General features: G+C 43.0%; 1 protein-coding gene across 1 annotated transcript; it reads left to right on the top strand.

Annotated features, from left to right (window-relative positions):
* Positions 1–10,186: 10,186 nt before the first annotated feature.
* Positions 10,187–15,053, top strand: NFKBIA (NFKB inhibitor alpha). The gene is made up of 6 exons (XM_075329834.1): positions 10,187–10,683; positions 12,046–12,154; positions 13,114–13,321; positions 13,426–13,514; positions 13,619–13,876; positions 14,466–15,053. Exons 1-6 carry the CDS (start codon positions 10,445–10,447, stop codon positions 14,511–14,513), a joined length of 951 nt encoding a protein of 316 aa, XP_075185949.1. The 5' UTR covers positions 10,187–10,444; the 3' UTR covers positions 14,514–15,053.
* The last annotated feature ends 515 nt before the right edge of the window (positions 15,054–15,568 follow it).

Genomic DNA, 15,568 nt, shown 5'->3' on the forward strand with positions numbered 1-15,568 from the left:
GAGACTGACTAGGCCACTGCAACACCTTGATTTTTTCCCTCTTGAACCAGGCCTTGGTTTTCTTGGCTGTGTGCTTTGGGTCATTGTCTTGTTGGAAGATGAAATGACGACCCATCTTAAGATCCTTGATGGAGGAGCGGAGGTTCTTGGCCAAAATCTCCAGGTAGGCCGTGCTATTCATCTTCCCATGGATGCGGACCAGATGGCCAGGCCCCTTGGCTGAGAAACAGCCCCAGAACATGATGCTGCCAGCACCATGCTTGACTGTAGGGATGGTATTCTTGGGGTCGTATGCAGTGCCATCCAGTCTCCAAACGTCACGTGTGTGGTTGGCACCAAAGATCTCGATCTTGGTCTCATCAGACCAGAGAACCTTGAACCAGTCTGTCTCCGAGTCCTCCAAGTGATCATGAGCAAACTGTAGACGAGCCTTGACATGACGCTTTGAAAGTAAAGGTACCTTACGGGCTCGTCTGGAACGGAGACCATTGTGGTGGAGTACGTTACTTATGGTATTGACTGAAACCAATGTCCCCACTGCCATGAGATCTTCCCGGAGCTCCTTCCTTGTTGTCCTTGGGTTAGCCTTGACTTTTCGGACAAGCCTGGCCTCGGCACGGGTGGAAACTTTCAAAGGCTGTCCAGGCCGTGGAAGGCTAACAGTAGTTCCATAAGCCTTCCACTTCCGGATGATGCTCCCAACAGTAGAGACAGGTAGGCCCAACTCCTTGGAAAGGGTTTTGTACCCCTTGCCAGCCTTGTGACCCTCCACGATCTTGTCTCTGATGGCCTTGGAATGCTCCTTTGTCTTTCCCATGTTGACCAAGTATGAGTGCTGTTCACAAGTTTGGGGAGGGTCTTAATTAGTCAGAAAAGGCTGGAAAAAGAGATAATTAATCCAAACATGTGAAGCTCATTGTTCTTTGTGCCTGAAATACTTCTTAATACTTTAGGGGAACCAAACAGAATTCTGGTGGTTTGAGGGGTTGAATAATAAATGACCCCCTGAATAAACTTTTCACAATTTAAAAAAAAAAGAAAAGAAAAGAAATAACATTCTTTTTTGCTGCAGTGCATTTCACACTTCCAGGCTGATCTACAGTCCAAATGTCACAATGCCAAGTTAATTCCGAATGTGTAAACCTGCTAAATCTGCAGGGGGTTGAATACTACTTGTAGGCACTGTGTATATATATATATATATATATATATATATATATATATATATATATATATATATATATATATATATATATATATATATATATATATATATATATATATATATACACACACACATATATATGAGAGAAAGACACATTTGTTGGAAAAGTAAGCATGCATAAGATACACATACACACACACACACACACACACATTACAGTTCAAATATTTGGGGTCACTTAGGTATTTCCTTATTTTTGTAATATAAGCACATTTTTTTTCAATGAAGCCAACATTAAATTAAACATAAATACACTCTAGACATTGTTAATGAGGTAAATGACTAGCTTCAAACATCTGTTTTTTAATGCAATATGTACATAGGTGTATAGAGGCCCATTTCCAACAACCACCACTCCAGTGTTCTAATGGTACATTGTGTTTGCTAACTGTGTTAGAAGGCTAATGGATGTTTAGAAATCCCTTGAAAACCCTTGTACAAGTATTTTAGCACAGCTGAAAACAGTTTTGCTGATTAGAGAAGCTATAAGGTTATGTGCCCACGAGAGATTAAACCTGCAGATTTATCTGCGGAAAATCGGCGGATTTTCTGGATTTTCCACATAAATTCGCAGGTTTCAGCATGCACAGACACTACCCATGTTATCCTATGGGACATGGGGAGTGATGTGTCCATGCTGCGGATACGTGTGGCTGAGGAATGTCCTGCAGACGCACGTAATTGCATGTCAATTCTTTCTGCGGAATTACCTGCGGAAACCCCGGCCCTCCACTATGGAGATAGGGCCAAGACTTCCGCAGGTAATTCACATGAATGTCCGCAGGTTTTCCACAGCTATTTCGCTGTACTACCGCAGCAAAAAATAGCTGCGGATTCCGGCGAGCAGCTGCGGGAAACCTGTGGCCGTACCTGCGGATATATCTGCAGGTACAAAGTCCCATGAACACATAGCCTAAAACTGACCTTCCTTTCAGCTAGTTGAGAATCTGGAGCATTACATTTGTTGGTTCCATTAAACTCTCAAAATGGCCAGAAAAAGAAAACTTTCATGTGAAACTCGATTTGTTGGAACACTGGCTGGTTATTGGAAGTGGGCCTCTATACACCTATGTAGATATTGCATTAAAAACCAGACGTTTGCAGCTAGAATAGTCATTTACCACATTAACAATGTATAGAGCGTATTTCCGTTTAATTTAATGTTAGCTTCGTTAAAAAAAAAATGTGCTTTTATTTCAAAAATAAGGAAATATCTAAGTGACCCTAAACTTTTGAACTGTGGTGTATATATCTCTCAACTGCCTATTGACAGGATTAGAGTTGTTATACACATAACATGCGAGAGATACTGTACATTCTAAAGGTGGTGTCACACACAGCGACGACGACAACGATGTCGCTGCTACGTCACCATTTTCTGTGACGTTGCAGCGACGTCCCGTCGCTGTCGCTGTGTGTGACATCCAGCAACGACCTGTTCCCTGCTGTGAGGTCGTTGCTCGTTGCTGAATGTCCTGCTTCATTTTTTCGTCGTCGCTCTCCCGCTGTGAAGCGCACATCGCTGTGTGTGACAGCGAAAGAGCGACGAAATGAAGCGAGCAGGGAGCAGGAGCCGGCATCTGGCAGCCTGCGGTAAGCTGTAACCACTGTAAACATCGGGTAACCAAGGGAAGACCTTTCCCTGGTTACCCGATATTTACCTTCGTTACCAGTGTCCGCCGCTCTTGCTGCTAGTGCCGGCTCCTGCTCCCTGCACATGTAGCTGCAGTACACATCGGGTAATTAACCCTATGTGTACTGTAGCTAGGAGAGCACTAAGTAGTGTGCGCGGCTCCCTGCTCTCTGCACATGTAGCGACGTTATGATCGCTGCTGCGTCGCTGTGTTTGACAGCTAAGTAGCGATCATAACAGCGACTTACAAGGTCGCTGTTACGTCACAGAAAATGGTGACGTAACAGCGACGTCGTTGTCGCTGTCGTTTAGTGTGACCCCAGCTTAAGAGAACAGCGCCCCTAGTGTCCAATCCATCACTAGAATAATAGAAACTACACCTGCATTTCAAAAATAGATTATCTGAAATATTTCCAACAGGTGAAGGCACACTTTACCATACTCTGAACTGTTATAAGAAAACAATGCTATCTTGATACATACAGGGACTTGCCTGACAGTCTCTTTATTGTGCCTGCGTGTGAAATGTTAAAAAACTTGAATTTATCATAAATATTGACCACTTTATACATATTGGAAAAAATGCCTCGGGTACTAAGCAGAATATTCGTCTGAACACTATATTTTTCAATAATAAAAATTGGTGACTGTGCAGAAATAAGGGTCCAAAAACATACTTAAGGTATTTACAATCCTTTGCAGTTTTGGACCCGTTTTCCCTGATTGACTTTAGAAAAGGAAACCGTTCTGGGGACGCTTTTGATTTTTGGTTTCTGGATGCAGGTTTTGTGTCTGTGGAGTTCACACACAAAAAAAAAAAATATTGACCATTGCACTAGTCTTTAAAAAAACATTGGTCCGATTTAGTGCCTGTAAATGGCTGGGGAGCTCTTTCAGTCGTCTGATATTTGGAAGAGGACACGGAGCCCATCATGTATGTGATTTGCAGAGGTGACTGGCTCGAGTTTTCATACACTTGTCTAAAGCTGGCTTTAGGGTGTGTGCCCACAATCAAAGTTCATAGCACAGCATGCTTCATTGCACAGTACAAGCATAGCGGATGGAATTTCTAGAAATCCCATGGCCACCGTGCATGTGCGGCCTGCAGTGAAGACTGACCTGCAGACGGTGCAGCTTCCCGAGCCACAAGCATGTCAACTCTTTGCTGTGGAGGAGTCTCGCGGCCCAGTAGGTTAGGACCCGCTGCGTCCAGGATGCATTGGGTCATGATAGTGTGCACGTACCCTTAGGCTATGTGCCCATGGGACTCTGTAACCGCGGAATTTGCCACGGAAAACCTGTGGATTTATCTGGTTTTACTAGATAAATCCACAGGTTTTAGGAAGTACAGACACTCCCCATGTTATCATATGGGACATGGGGAGTGTCTGTGTCCATGCTGCGGTATGTGCGGCTGCGGAATATGCTGCGGATGTCCCGCAGCCACACGTAACTGCATGTCAATTATTCCTGCGAAAATACCTGCAGAATTCCCAGCCCTCCACTATGGAGATAGAGGCCGGGACATTCGCAGGTAAGTCGCACAAATGTCCACAGGTTTACCGCAGCTATTTTGTTGGAATCTCGCAGCTATGTATAGCTGCGGATTCCATGGATCAGCTGCGGGAAACCTGCGGCCGTACCTGCGGATATATCCACAGTTACAGAGTCCCGTGGGCACATCCACTTAGACTTAGCCAAGAGCGGATACAGACAGAAGAGGCCCCTATACAAAAACATTATATGGGCCCTTTGAAGTCCAATACCCCATCGTACTGCACATTTCCACCAGTTTTGGAGGTGGATGTGGCCCCCTCACCGCTTGGGCCCCTGCAAAGGGAATAATGAAAAGCAGAACTGCTATGGGAATGCTAGACTGAAAAATACAATGGACTATCTGAAAAAAGTGAAAAACATGAAAATGGTATCTGCATAACTGCTATGAATAATAGGAATGAGAGATATTTAGCCATTGTATTGATCAATGCAAAAGAGCCCCAAACCAAACGCCAAGGTAATCTCTATTTTTGGGGTCCCTAACCTATGTGTGACCTCATGTGTCTTATTTCACATATATAGCTTGGTCCTTTGCTTCCCATGCAGAGCAAGTTTTTTTTAACTGCAGGTGAGGTTACACATAGGTTAGGGACCCCAAAAATAGAGATTACCTTGGTGTTTGGTTTTGGGGCTCCTTTGCATTGATCAATACAATGTCTAAACATCTCTCATTCCTATTATTCATAGCAGTTATGCATATTCCATTTTCAGGTTTTTATTTTTTTCAGATAGTCCATTGTATTTTTCAGTCTAGTATTCCCATAGCAGCTCTGCTTTTCATTATTCCCCTATTATTATTATTATTATTATTGTTTATTTATAGAGCACCATTGATTCCATGGTGCTGTACATGAGGGGGTTACATACAGAATACATATACAAGTTACAATAGACAGACTGGTACAGAGGGAAGAGGGCCCTGCCCTTGCGGGCTTACATCCTAAAGGATTTTGGGGAGGAGACAGTAGGTGGGGTGTAGGTGGGGCGGCAGCTCCGCACGGTGGTGGGGCGGCAGCTCCGCACGGTGGTGGGGCGGCAGCTCCGCACGGTGGTGGGGCGGCAGCTCCGCACGGTGGTGGGGCGGCAGCTCCGCACGGTGGTGGGGCGGCAGCTCCGCACGGTGGTGGGGCGGCAGCTCCGCACGGTGGTGGGGCGGCAGCTCCGCACGGTGGTGGGGCAGTGGCGTCATTGTAGATTATAGGCATTTCTGAACAGATGAGTTTTCAGAGTCCGTTTGAAGTTTGCAAGTGTAGTAGATAGTCTGATGTGTTGAGGCAGTGAGTTCCAGGAGACTGGGGATGCTCGGGAGAAGTCTTGGAGTCGGTTGCATGAGGAGCGAATGAGAGAGGAGGAGAGAAGGAGATCTTGGGAGGACCGGAGGTTACGTTTTGGAGTGTAGCGAGAGATTAGTTCAGAGATATATGGAGGAGACAGATTATGGATAGCTTTGTAGGTCAGGGTTAGTAGTTTGAATTGGATACGATAGACGATTGGGAGCCAGTGGAGGGACTTGCAGAGAGGAGAAGCGGGGTGGTATTGAGGAGAGAGGTGGATCATTCGGGCAGCAGAGTTAAGGATGGACTGGAGAGGGGCGAGTGTGTTAGCAGGGAGACCACAGAGGAGGATGTTGCAGTAGTCGATGCGGGAGATTATGAGGGCATGCACTAGCATTTTTGTAGATTGGGGATTGAGGAAAGGGCGGATTCTGGAGATATTTTTGAGTTGAAAACGGCAGGAGGTGGTGAGGGATTGGATGTGCGGTATGAAGGACAGGGCAGAGTCAAAGGTCACTCCGAGGCACCGAACTTTGGGTGCTGGGGAGAGCGTGATGTTATTAATTGTAATGGATAGGTCAGGTGGAGAGTGTAGGGGAGATGGAGGAAAGATGATCAGTTCAGTTTTGGCCACGTTAAGCTTTAGAAAGCGAGAGGAAAAGAAGGAAGATATAGCAGATAGGCACTCTGGGATTCTGGACAGCAGAGATGTGACATCTGGACCAGAGAGGTAGATCTGAGTGTCATCGGCATATAGGTGGTACTGAAAGCCATGGGACTTTATGAGTTGTCCCAGGCCAAATGTATAGATAGAAAAAAGTAAGGGTCCCAGGACAGAGCCTTGAGGGACACCAACAGAGAGAGAACGGGATGAAGAGGTTGTGTGGGAATGGGAGACACTAAAAGTGCGGTTGGAGAGGTATGAAGAGATCCAAGAGAGGGCGAGATACATTGTGACCGTATACATTGTGACTGGTGTGCAACTCTTTATCCTATTGCTAAGTTGTATATTTATGAGTTTTGCACCCTGTTCACACCATTGGTGTTCCAGACGTCCGTTCTTTAATGGGCCCCTGCAAAGGTTACATCAATTGTATATAAGAGCCTAAACTCCGTTTTGTAATCTCATAGCACTTCTGTGGCAACACTATCCTATGCCCAGTCACAGGCAGCAGTAACCATCTTTGGGAACATGCCAAACGTCACCTTGGAGGCCTTAGTGGGTTATTTGTTTTCCAAATATTCATGATCTGGTATTGTCGCGGGCGGAGGAGGGGACGCTGCGCTCTCCCACTGCTCGGGTCCGGCTGCCGCTGCGGCTGCGGCCTGCTGCTGCTCGGTGGCTCGAGCGATGGGCCGGATCCCGGGGACTCGAGCGGCGCTCCTCGCCCGTGAGTGAAAGGGGTTTGGTTTTTGGGATAGTTTATTGTCCGTGACGCCACCCACGGTTGTGGTGATTGTAGGAACACCACCGCTGCTCTGTATGGGGATCCCGGGAGCGGTGACAGGGAGCAATAAAGTTGTTGTTTCTCCCCTCCGTGGGTAGGGGGTAGTTGTCCCGGGGCCCAGTGATGGGGTTGGGATGGTGGACAGGCGGGTTATGGGGCCTGTGGAGGTGCAGGGGCAGCGCTGTGCCGCACGGCACGGAGGTACTCACTCAGCCAAAGGATGATGACAAAGTTCTTGGTAAACGGTGCTGATGTTCCCTGCAGTTAGCGGTGACGGTCTCTTCCCTGCACCTATGTATAGTCTGTTGGTAGCGATGGATTCCCACCGGTAACCCGCTCCCCGACCTGGATATGAGCTGGAGGAGCCCCTCTCTTGCCCGCAGGCGCTGGCCCTGGGAAACTGGTGCCTTGGCGGTGGCGGTGTCTCCCCTTAACGGTCGGACTGTTGCCTTCAATCGGGACTTGGTTGTTGGGAGACCCAGTGGTCCCCTTCACTGACGGATTTGGCAAATTATACGACTCCTAGCCTTGCCGGGATCCGAAAGGCCCCTGCCCTGGTGCAGACTGTTCTTTGTATACCGCTCCGGTACCGCCGGGTCACCACCCGCCCACGGTCCTTTCGGCAACCTCCGAGCAATCTCTCCTGCAGACGGTCACCGCCGTCTGCCAACCTTGCTGTCTCAGTCCAGGGCACACACCCGGACTAACTTCAGGCTTCTTGCTGTCACTTTTCTCTGTCACTACTCTCACTGTCCTCCTTCTCCTTCAACTCTAAACTCTTTCTTAGCTCCACACTCAAGCTCTCCCTGAGCTAACTGCCTGGTTTTCCCGCCTCCAGGGCTGTGAACTCCTCGGTGGGCGGAGCCAACCGCCTGGCCCACCCCCTGGTGTGGACACCAGCCCCTGGAGGAAGGCAACAAGGATTTGTGTTTTGACCTTGGTGTTCCTGCAGGGAATGTGGGGTGCGTGTGGTGTTATGACCTGTGACCCCTGGCTTGCCCAGGGCATCACAGTATGGATTTGCCACTACCTATGTTCATGCAGATTGTATCTGCAGCAAATTCGACTTGTGAAAATGCACTCTCAGGCCATGTTCACACATTGCAGTTTTCCAGCTTTTTTAAATGCACATTAAAAGCTGCTTTTTGCAGTACCAGCAAAAGGTATAAGATTTCACAAATCTCATGCACAATTCCCCCCCCTCCCCGACTGATATGGAAAACTGCAGCATGTAAATTCTTCCAGGTTTTTTTTTCACTATAGAAGGTAATAAGAAAAGGCAAAACCGCAAGTGCCACGTTTTGGTGAATGAACTTCAAAATGTGCGTACACAAATAACACATGGCACCAAAAAAGCAGCAGAAAAAAGACACAATAACGCAAAACCTGTTTTTTGTAAGCAGCTTTTCTACTTCCAAGAGAGCAGGTTTTGGCTGCAGAAAAAAAAGCAGCGTGTGAACATAGCCTTGCAGACGCATGAAGTTATAGCAACTAGATACCCCTGACTTTACTGAGCCAAACTTAGAACATCAAAAATACCGAAGTCCAAGTGTTAGGCCGGTTTCACACTTGCGTTGTGCGGCATCCGTTGCATTGCGTTGTGTGATGGATGCAACGGATGCGTTGCATATAGTGGCACAACGCATGCAACGGACCGTACAAAAGAACGCAATCCGTTATAGTTTTTTTTTCTTGACTTTACACATATGGGCATGCGCAGTTGTGTAAAGACGGATGCGTTAACGGAATCCGTCAAATGATGGATTCTAACGGAATCCGCCACCATAGGCATCCATTATGAAAACAACGGACGCCGACGGAATCCGCAGCGCTGCGTCATTTTAACGCACGAAAAAACGTTACATGCTGCGTTCTTTCCGCCCGGCGGAAGCAACGCAGCATCAGCCAGCGGAAGCAACGCAGGTCCATCAGTTGCAATCCGTCGTCCATACAAGTCTATGGGAAGCAGCAGAATCTGTTAACGGATTCCTCTGTTTTCCAAAACGACGGATTGCGACTGAAGGAAAAAAACGCAAGTGTGAAACTAAAGCTGCTTTCACACATCCGTTTTTTCCTGTGCGGCACAATCCGGCGCTTTGCAGAAAAACTGCAACCATTTTTTTGCCGCCGGTTGCGTTTTTTTGCATAGACTTACATTAGTGCCGTATTGTGCCGCATGGGCTTGCATTTCGTCCGTTTTTTGCCGCATGCGGCAGAATTAGCCAATGCGGTGGCCAGATGGAACGTTGCCTGGCACGTTTTTTTGTGCGGCAAAAAAAAACGCATTGCGCCGCATCCGGCCGATGCGGTGCGATTTGCAATGCATGCCTATGGATGCTGCATGCGGCGTCCTGCGGCAAACACCGCATCCGGCCGCTGCAGGCGTTTTTTTCCACTGCGCATGCTCAGTAGCCTGCCGCAAGCGGCAAAAAACGGACGGGCCGCATGTAAAAAACATATGCAAAGGATGCGGTTTTGTCGCCACATCCGTTGCATAGGTTTTAGAGCCGGATTGGCCGGCTCTGCTAAAACCGGAGGTGTGAAAGCAGCCTAACCTTACCTGCAGATTATGGACTGTTAACACAAGTGCAAGACTTTTTGTGAATATGCAACAACAAATTATTTGAATACTGTTCTTTCTGTCAAACTGTAGCATGCACTAAAAGATCAATAAAAAATGCAAAGTTTACTGCAATCAGCAAAATCAAAAATATACTGTATAGCCCCTCTAAAGAAAAAAAAAATCTGAAGCCTGCAGTAGATTATTAGGGATTGTACAGGTTAAAATCACCTTTATAAGAATGCTGCGCTCTGTGTTTGAGAAATAAAGAACATTCCACTCAAAAGGGAATTTCTCTTCTGGAAGTTTTCTGATTTTTTTTTTTTTTTAACCCCAGAACAGGATGAGTCTGGTTCAGTGTTCTGCACTTGTAGGGTGACTACTTGGAATTTCCCAGCACTATGCACTCAGCACATAGATAGGGCAGGCTCCGCCCACCGAAAAATCCCCATATGTGCAATCACTATGTTAAAAGCTGAGCACACGCAGCAGAGCACACAGCAGAGCGCACACAGCAGAGCTCACACAGCAGAGCACGCAGCAGAGCTCACAACCCTCGCACTTGGCTGCAGCTGGATTACTATTTTTTTTCCCTTGCAAAACCAAGACTAAACGCACTGAAATCCTATTGCTTTTTGTAGGACATTCTATTCCATTGCTTTGGAACCTTCATAAATAAAAAGGTTCAAAGTTATATTTTTTTTTAAGGATTATTTTTTTCCAACCGTTTTGGAATTTTTACTCAAGATGACTGCCAGATACATGGATTATTCTGGAAATCTGATGGCGGATGCTGATATCAGGATGCCCGGGAAGGACAAGCACTTACAGGCCCCAGAGGACAGAACCGACAGTGGCCTGGACTCTCTGAGAGAGGAGGACTATAACAACATGATCAAAGAGACAGAAACCATGTCCCTGCATTCCCAACAGCAGGAATACGAACCAGAGCCATGGAAAAGCTATGCAAACGAGGATGGAGATACGTAAGTGATCCCCCAATGCAATTATTATTATTATTATTAATGCTAAAAATAGATGCAATTGCTATATTAAAAATACAAAAAAAATGCATGCCTTAATATAAATTCTCAAGTCCAGGCCATATGCTTAGTAAAGAAATCTTATTTTTTTACATTGCAAAAAATATATATTTATTTTTAGAACTAGCCTGTTATGCAACCCAAAATAACTAGGCACAAGAATAGCAAAAATATTAAAATATTTGTAAAAATAATGCAGTGCACAATATTGCTTTTTGCAGAATTAAAATAGAATCTAGTGTTTTTATGCTGTGTATTTTTTATTTATAGTTTATATATATTTGTGTGTGTGTATATATAATACACAAATATTATATATAATTGTGTGTATTATAAATTATATTACAAATATAAAAATATTATATAATTTTATTTGTAATAATTACAAAATAAATATTATACATATAAATTTTTATTTGTAATATATTATAAATTATAAAATATATATGTATAATATCTATATATTTTTATTTGTAATATAAATATATATTATAGTATATTACAAAAAATATATATTTGTGTATAATTTTATATATAATATTACAAATTGTGTGTATATGTGTATATATGTGTGTGTGTTTATAAATATATATATAATTTATAAACATATATAATATGTGTTTATAAATATATGTATATTTATAAACATACACATTTATAAAATATATAATTTTTTTTTATAAATATGTGTTTATAAAAAAAAAATATATATATATTTTTTTTTTTTTATAAAAAAAAATATTTTTACATTGTGGTATGAAGACAATATGTCAGCTCAAAGGTGCATTGTGCTGCATTAATGCATCAAAAAGGACAGAAATTTATTTTGTAGCTAGAGCATTAGTGGTTTTTATATAGATTTTTTTTTTTTTTTTTTTTTTTTTTGTATGCCGTTGCTCTTTTTCTGGATTTTCCCTTCCTCTCTTTGTAAGCTTCACAGGGGTGGAGGAGGGGAGGAAGGACATGGGGGAGGGTAGACCCGCCATCTTGTTCTGTGATCTGACTTGCTAGCCTGAGAGGTGGGGCTCTGAAGCTATTTGGAAAGTCCCTGGCTTGTGGCCAGGAAAAGAAAAAAAACCTGCTCATATGAGAAAGCGGAAAACAACACACAACTCTAGAGAGACAACATAGAAAAAACCCCAGCTTACACAATACTGGACTTACAGCTGGGGGAGGGGAAATAACTCAGGGCTGACACAGTGCAATGACTATGATCTTACTTATCTGGAAAGTGATGAAATCTTAATACTATTTCCTTTTAAATTAACTTCGTCAGTTTTTTTAACAGTTTAATTTATTTTACAGACTTCTTCATTTGGCAATTATTTGCGAAATAATAGACGTGGCAGTGGGTGCGATCCAAAGATCCTACAGAGATACTTTCTACCTGAACCGACAGAATAAACTTCTACAGGTAAAGATTACTACCATCTTTTCAGTTAGCCATTAAAAGGTATCAACCACTGAGGACTCTCTGTTCTTTTAAACAATTTTTTTACAGGTAAAGAGACATTCAAAAAGTTAGTTTATTAAATGACATTAAAAAAAAAATAAAATTAAAGAGTGGAATTTACAATCTTGTGAAAAAAAACAAAAAACAGTATTTATGAAAGTTTTCAAAAATATTTAAAGAGAAGAATGGAATTTGGAATGTTGTGAAAAAAAACTGCACTTTTAAAATTTATGAAATTTTTCAAGAATATTTAAACAAAAAAATAGAATTTAGAATGTGGAATAAAAACAGCACTTTAGATTTATGAAACTTTTTATAAAAAAAATATTTAAACAAAAGAATGCAATTTAGAATGTTGGGAATAGAAACAGCACTTATTAGATTTATGACTTTTAAAAAATTAAAAGAGAATAGAATTTAGAATGTTGTGGAAAAAAACCAAACTTTTTAAATTGACATTTTTCAAAAATATTTAAACAAAAAAAATAGCATTTAGAATGTGGACTAAAACCAGCACTTATTAGACTTATGAAACTTTTTAAAAAATATTTAAACAAAAGAATGGAATTTAGAATGTTGTGGGGAATAAAAACAGCACTTATTAGATTTTATGAAATTTTTCAAAAATATTTAAAGAGAAGAATAGAATTTAGAATGTTGTGGAAAAAAGACTTTTTAAATTGACATTTTTCAAAAATATTAAAACAAAAAAATAGTATTTAGAATAAAAACAGCACTTATTAGATTTATTTATGAAATTTTTCAAAAATATTTAAACAAAAGAATGGAATTTTAGAATGTGGGGAATAAAAACAGCACTTATTAGATTTATTAAATTTTTCAAAAACATTTAAAGCCCGCCATTTTAGAATGTTGTGGATGATCATCACTAAATCTGAATCTCCCCCTTCTATTTTTAGACTCCCCTTCATCTGGCCATAATAACCGATCAGTATGAATTAGCTGCAAAGCTCTTAGAAGCCGGATGCGATCCAGAAATGAGAGACCATGCTGGAAATACGGCTCTACACATTGCCTGTAAAAAAGGATCTCTGCGCGGGGTCGGGGTTATTGTACAGAACTGCAAATCCCACCTGACACCGCTTCTGCAGTACACAAACTATGATGGTAAGCGTCAGTCACTTTTTTCTTTTTAATTCCACTGTAATATAATAAGTAAAATAAAAATAAATACAAATTGCGGAATTCTAATGGTGGCGTTATCTCCTTAGGTCACACATGCCTACACTTGGCATCCATTAATGGCTTCCTTGCAATAGTGGAGGACCTCATCCGGCTGGGAGCTGATGTTAATGCACAGGTGAGGTTCTCTCTTTTTCGGGATTGTGGCATTTTTTCAGCTTTTTTGCATAAGAATAGTCCTGATTGGCTTAGTACCTTAACATTTTTTAATTTCTATTTTAGGAACCATCCAATGGCCGCACAGCTCTGCACTTGGCTGTGGACAAGCAAAACGTGGACCTCGTGTTTTTGCTGCTGAAATATAATGCCGATGTCAATAGAGTCACCTACCAAGGCCACTCGGCGTGCCAGCTTACCTGGGGCAGAAATAACCTCCAAATTCAACAGCATCTGCTCAGCCTGACCGAGAAGAACCTGCAGCACCTGCCAATCGAAGAAGACGATAGTTCAGACTCCGAATCGGAACATTCAGATGATGAGGTAAATAATATTTTGAGAATTCTTTTATTACTGAACTGAAATTCTATAGAGGTAGAACGTGTATAGGAAGACTGAAGAGGAGCGGGTGCCATGTCCTTAATCAGTGGCTTTACGAACCTCTGCATTTCTCTTGTCACTGGAATTGGGTTTCTCTCATCTTCGCCATATTAAAATCCCTGATCTATCTGCTGATCTCTGTATAACCCTGCCCACACTGGCAGCTTTCTGCCTAGGCACAGCTGTCCTCTGTGTAACTCCGCCCACACCACTGATTGGCAGCTTTATGCCTATGCACAGGGTACACTGAAACCTGCCAATTAGTGGTGGGGGTGGGGTAATACAGGGCTCATGAACATGGAGGACTACATGGTAACAACTTTACTAGTCCTTTTGATGATAATTTCCTGCTGATAAACTACAGCAAGCAGTCCAGTAAGTGACATCGCCTGAGTCAAGTTCTTTGCCTCTACATTATACTGATCTCACATTAGGTGGCAAAAATCTTAGGGGGGGATGACAATTTTAAGCGTCTGTAAAGTATATTGTTATATATTTTGATTACTTAATTTTGTGTTTGTTCTTTCTACAGTACATGTATGACGACCTTTGCATATCTGCGTGCCCAAAGATGCCATAGGCCAGAGCAGCGCTATTCAAGAAGTATCATGTATATGGACAGAATCTTGCCACGTCCAAGATCTGACAGCACTGGGACCAGTGATGCCTCCCACCAAATCTCGAGCATGGACGTTGCTTCCAGTATAGGGTTTGAGCCTGAGGTGCTTGTGCTGTTCTGAAGCCTCAGATGTTCTGCGTGAGTCATGAAGTGGACGTGTCTAGAAGAGCCCAGATCTAACCTATGGTCTCAGAATTCAAGAATCTGACCGGAAAAAAAACCAAAACGCATGGGCCTGACACCAGAATGACTACTTCCGGAGAAGACTAACATCTTTATAGCTTAACTAGTGGTGAAGAACAGAGTAGTAACATTTCTTTTACGTGTATGGGTGTAGCTAGTAAATAACAGCTGGTAACACTGCTAAAGAGACTCGTACAGATTAATATCAGACCTCTATAAAGGGGTCACAACAAAAAACTACAGAATGTATAAATTGTAAATAATGTACATGATTTATTTTTATATGAAAGATATTTATTAAAAAAAATCAAATGAAAATTGTACTTGTGTTTTAAAAGACAAAAACCAAAAACACACATCATCCTTATATAACAATGGAGGAAAAGACATGGATCGCAAATCCCAAAAAATACATTGATCTAATAGCCGCTAGGCAAAAATTTAAATAGAACATGAGGTTCTTAGTTTCCATTCTGATCAGACTGTATTAAGCCCACTGCCACGTCACGGCAAACCTCTTGAGTGGGTCCCTATTCTAAGCCTTGTAGTGCGGCACCGTGCACCAACGACTGCTACAGCGACAAAGCGCCAGCAGGGCAGGTGACCTGGTGCCTCACAGCACCCATGCTGCAAGGCAAAGCCCCCAAGGCTCCAGGCTGGACCGCCCCACCGACACGTCACCACCACGACAGTGGCCACTGCACAGTACCAGCACACAGTGAGAGAAGCTGCACACTCACCTCCCAATGGCTCCCATATGTGAACTGGGAGCAAAAAAAAAGGCTGACCCCTCTTGCAGTCTCCTGCTGATTAAAATCACCTGTGCCAAATGG

Source organism: Anomaloglossus baeobatrachus, chromosome 12 (genome assembly GCF_048569485.1).
Source record: "Anomaloglossus baeobatrachus isolate aAnoBae1 chromosome 12, aAnoBae1.hap1, whole genome shotgun sequence".
NCBI classification, from domain to species: domain Eukaryota; kingdom Metazoa; phylum Chordata; class Amphibia; order Anura; family Aromobatidae; genus Anomaloglossus; species Anomaloglossus baeobatrachus.

Excerpts from the sequence above, each read along its gene's own strand:
- NFKBIA (XM_075329834.1), top strand. The coding sequence starts at position 10,445 with ATGACTGCCAGATACATGGATTATTCTGGAAATCTGATGGCGGATGCT. Across the intron at positions 12,155-13,113 it reads GACAGAATAAACTTCTACAG|ACTCCCCTTCATCTGGCCAT; the intron begins GTAAAGATTACT and ends TTCTATTTTTAG. Across the intron at positions 13,877-14,465 it reads CGGAACATTCAGATGATGAG|TACATGTATGACGACCTTTG; the intron begins GTAAATAATATT and ends TTCTTTCTACAG.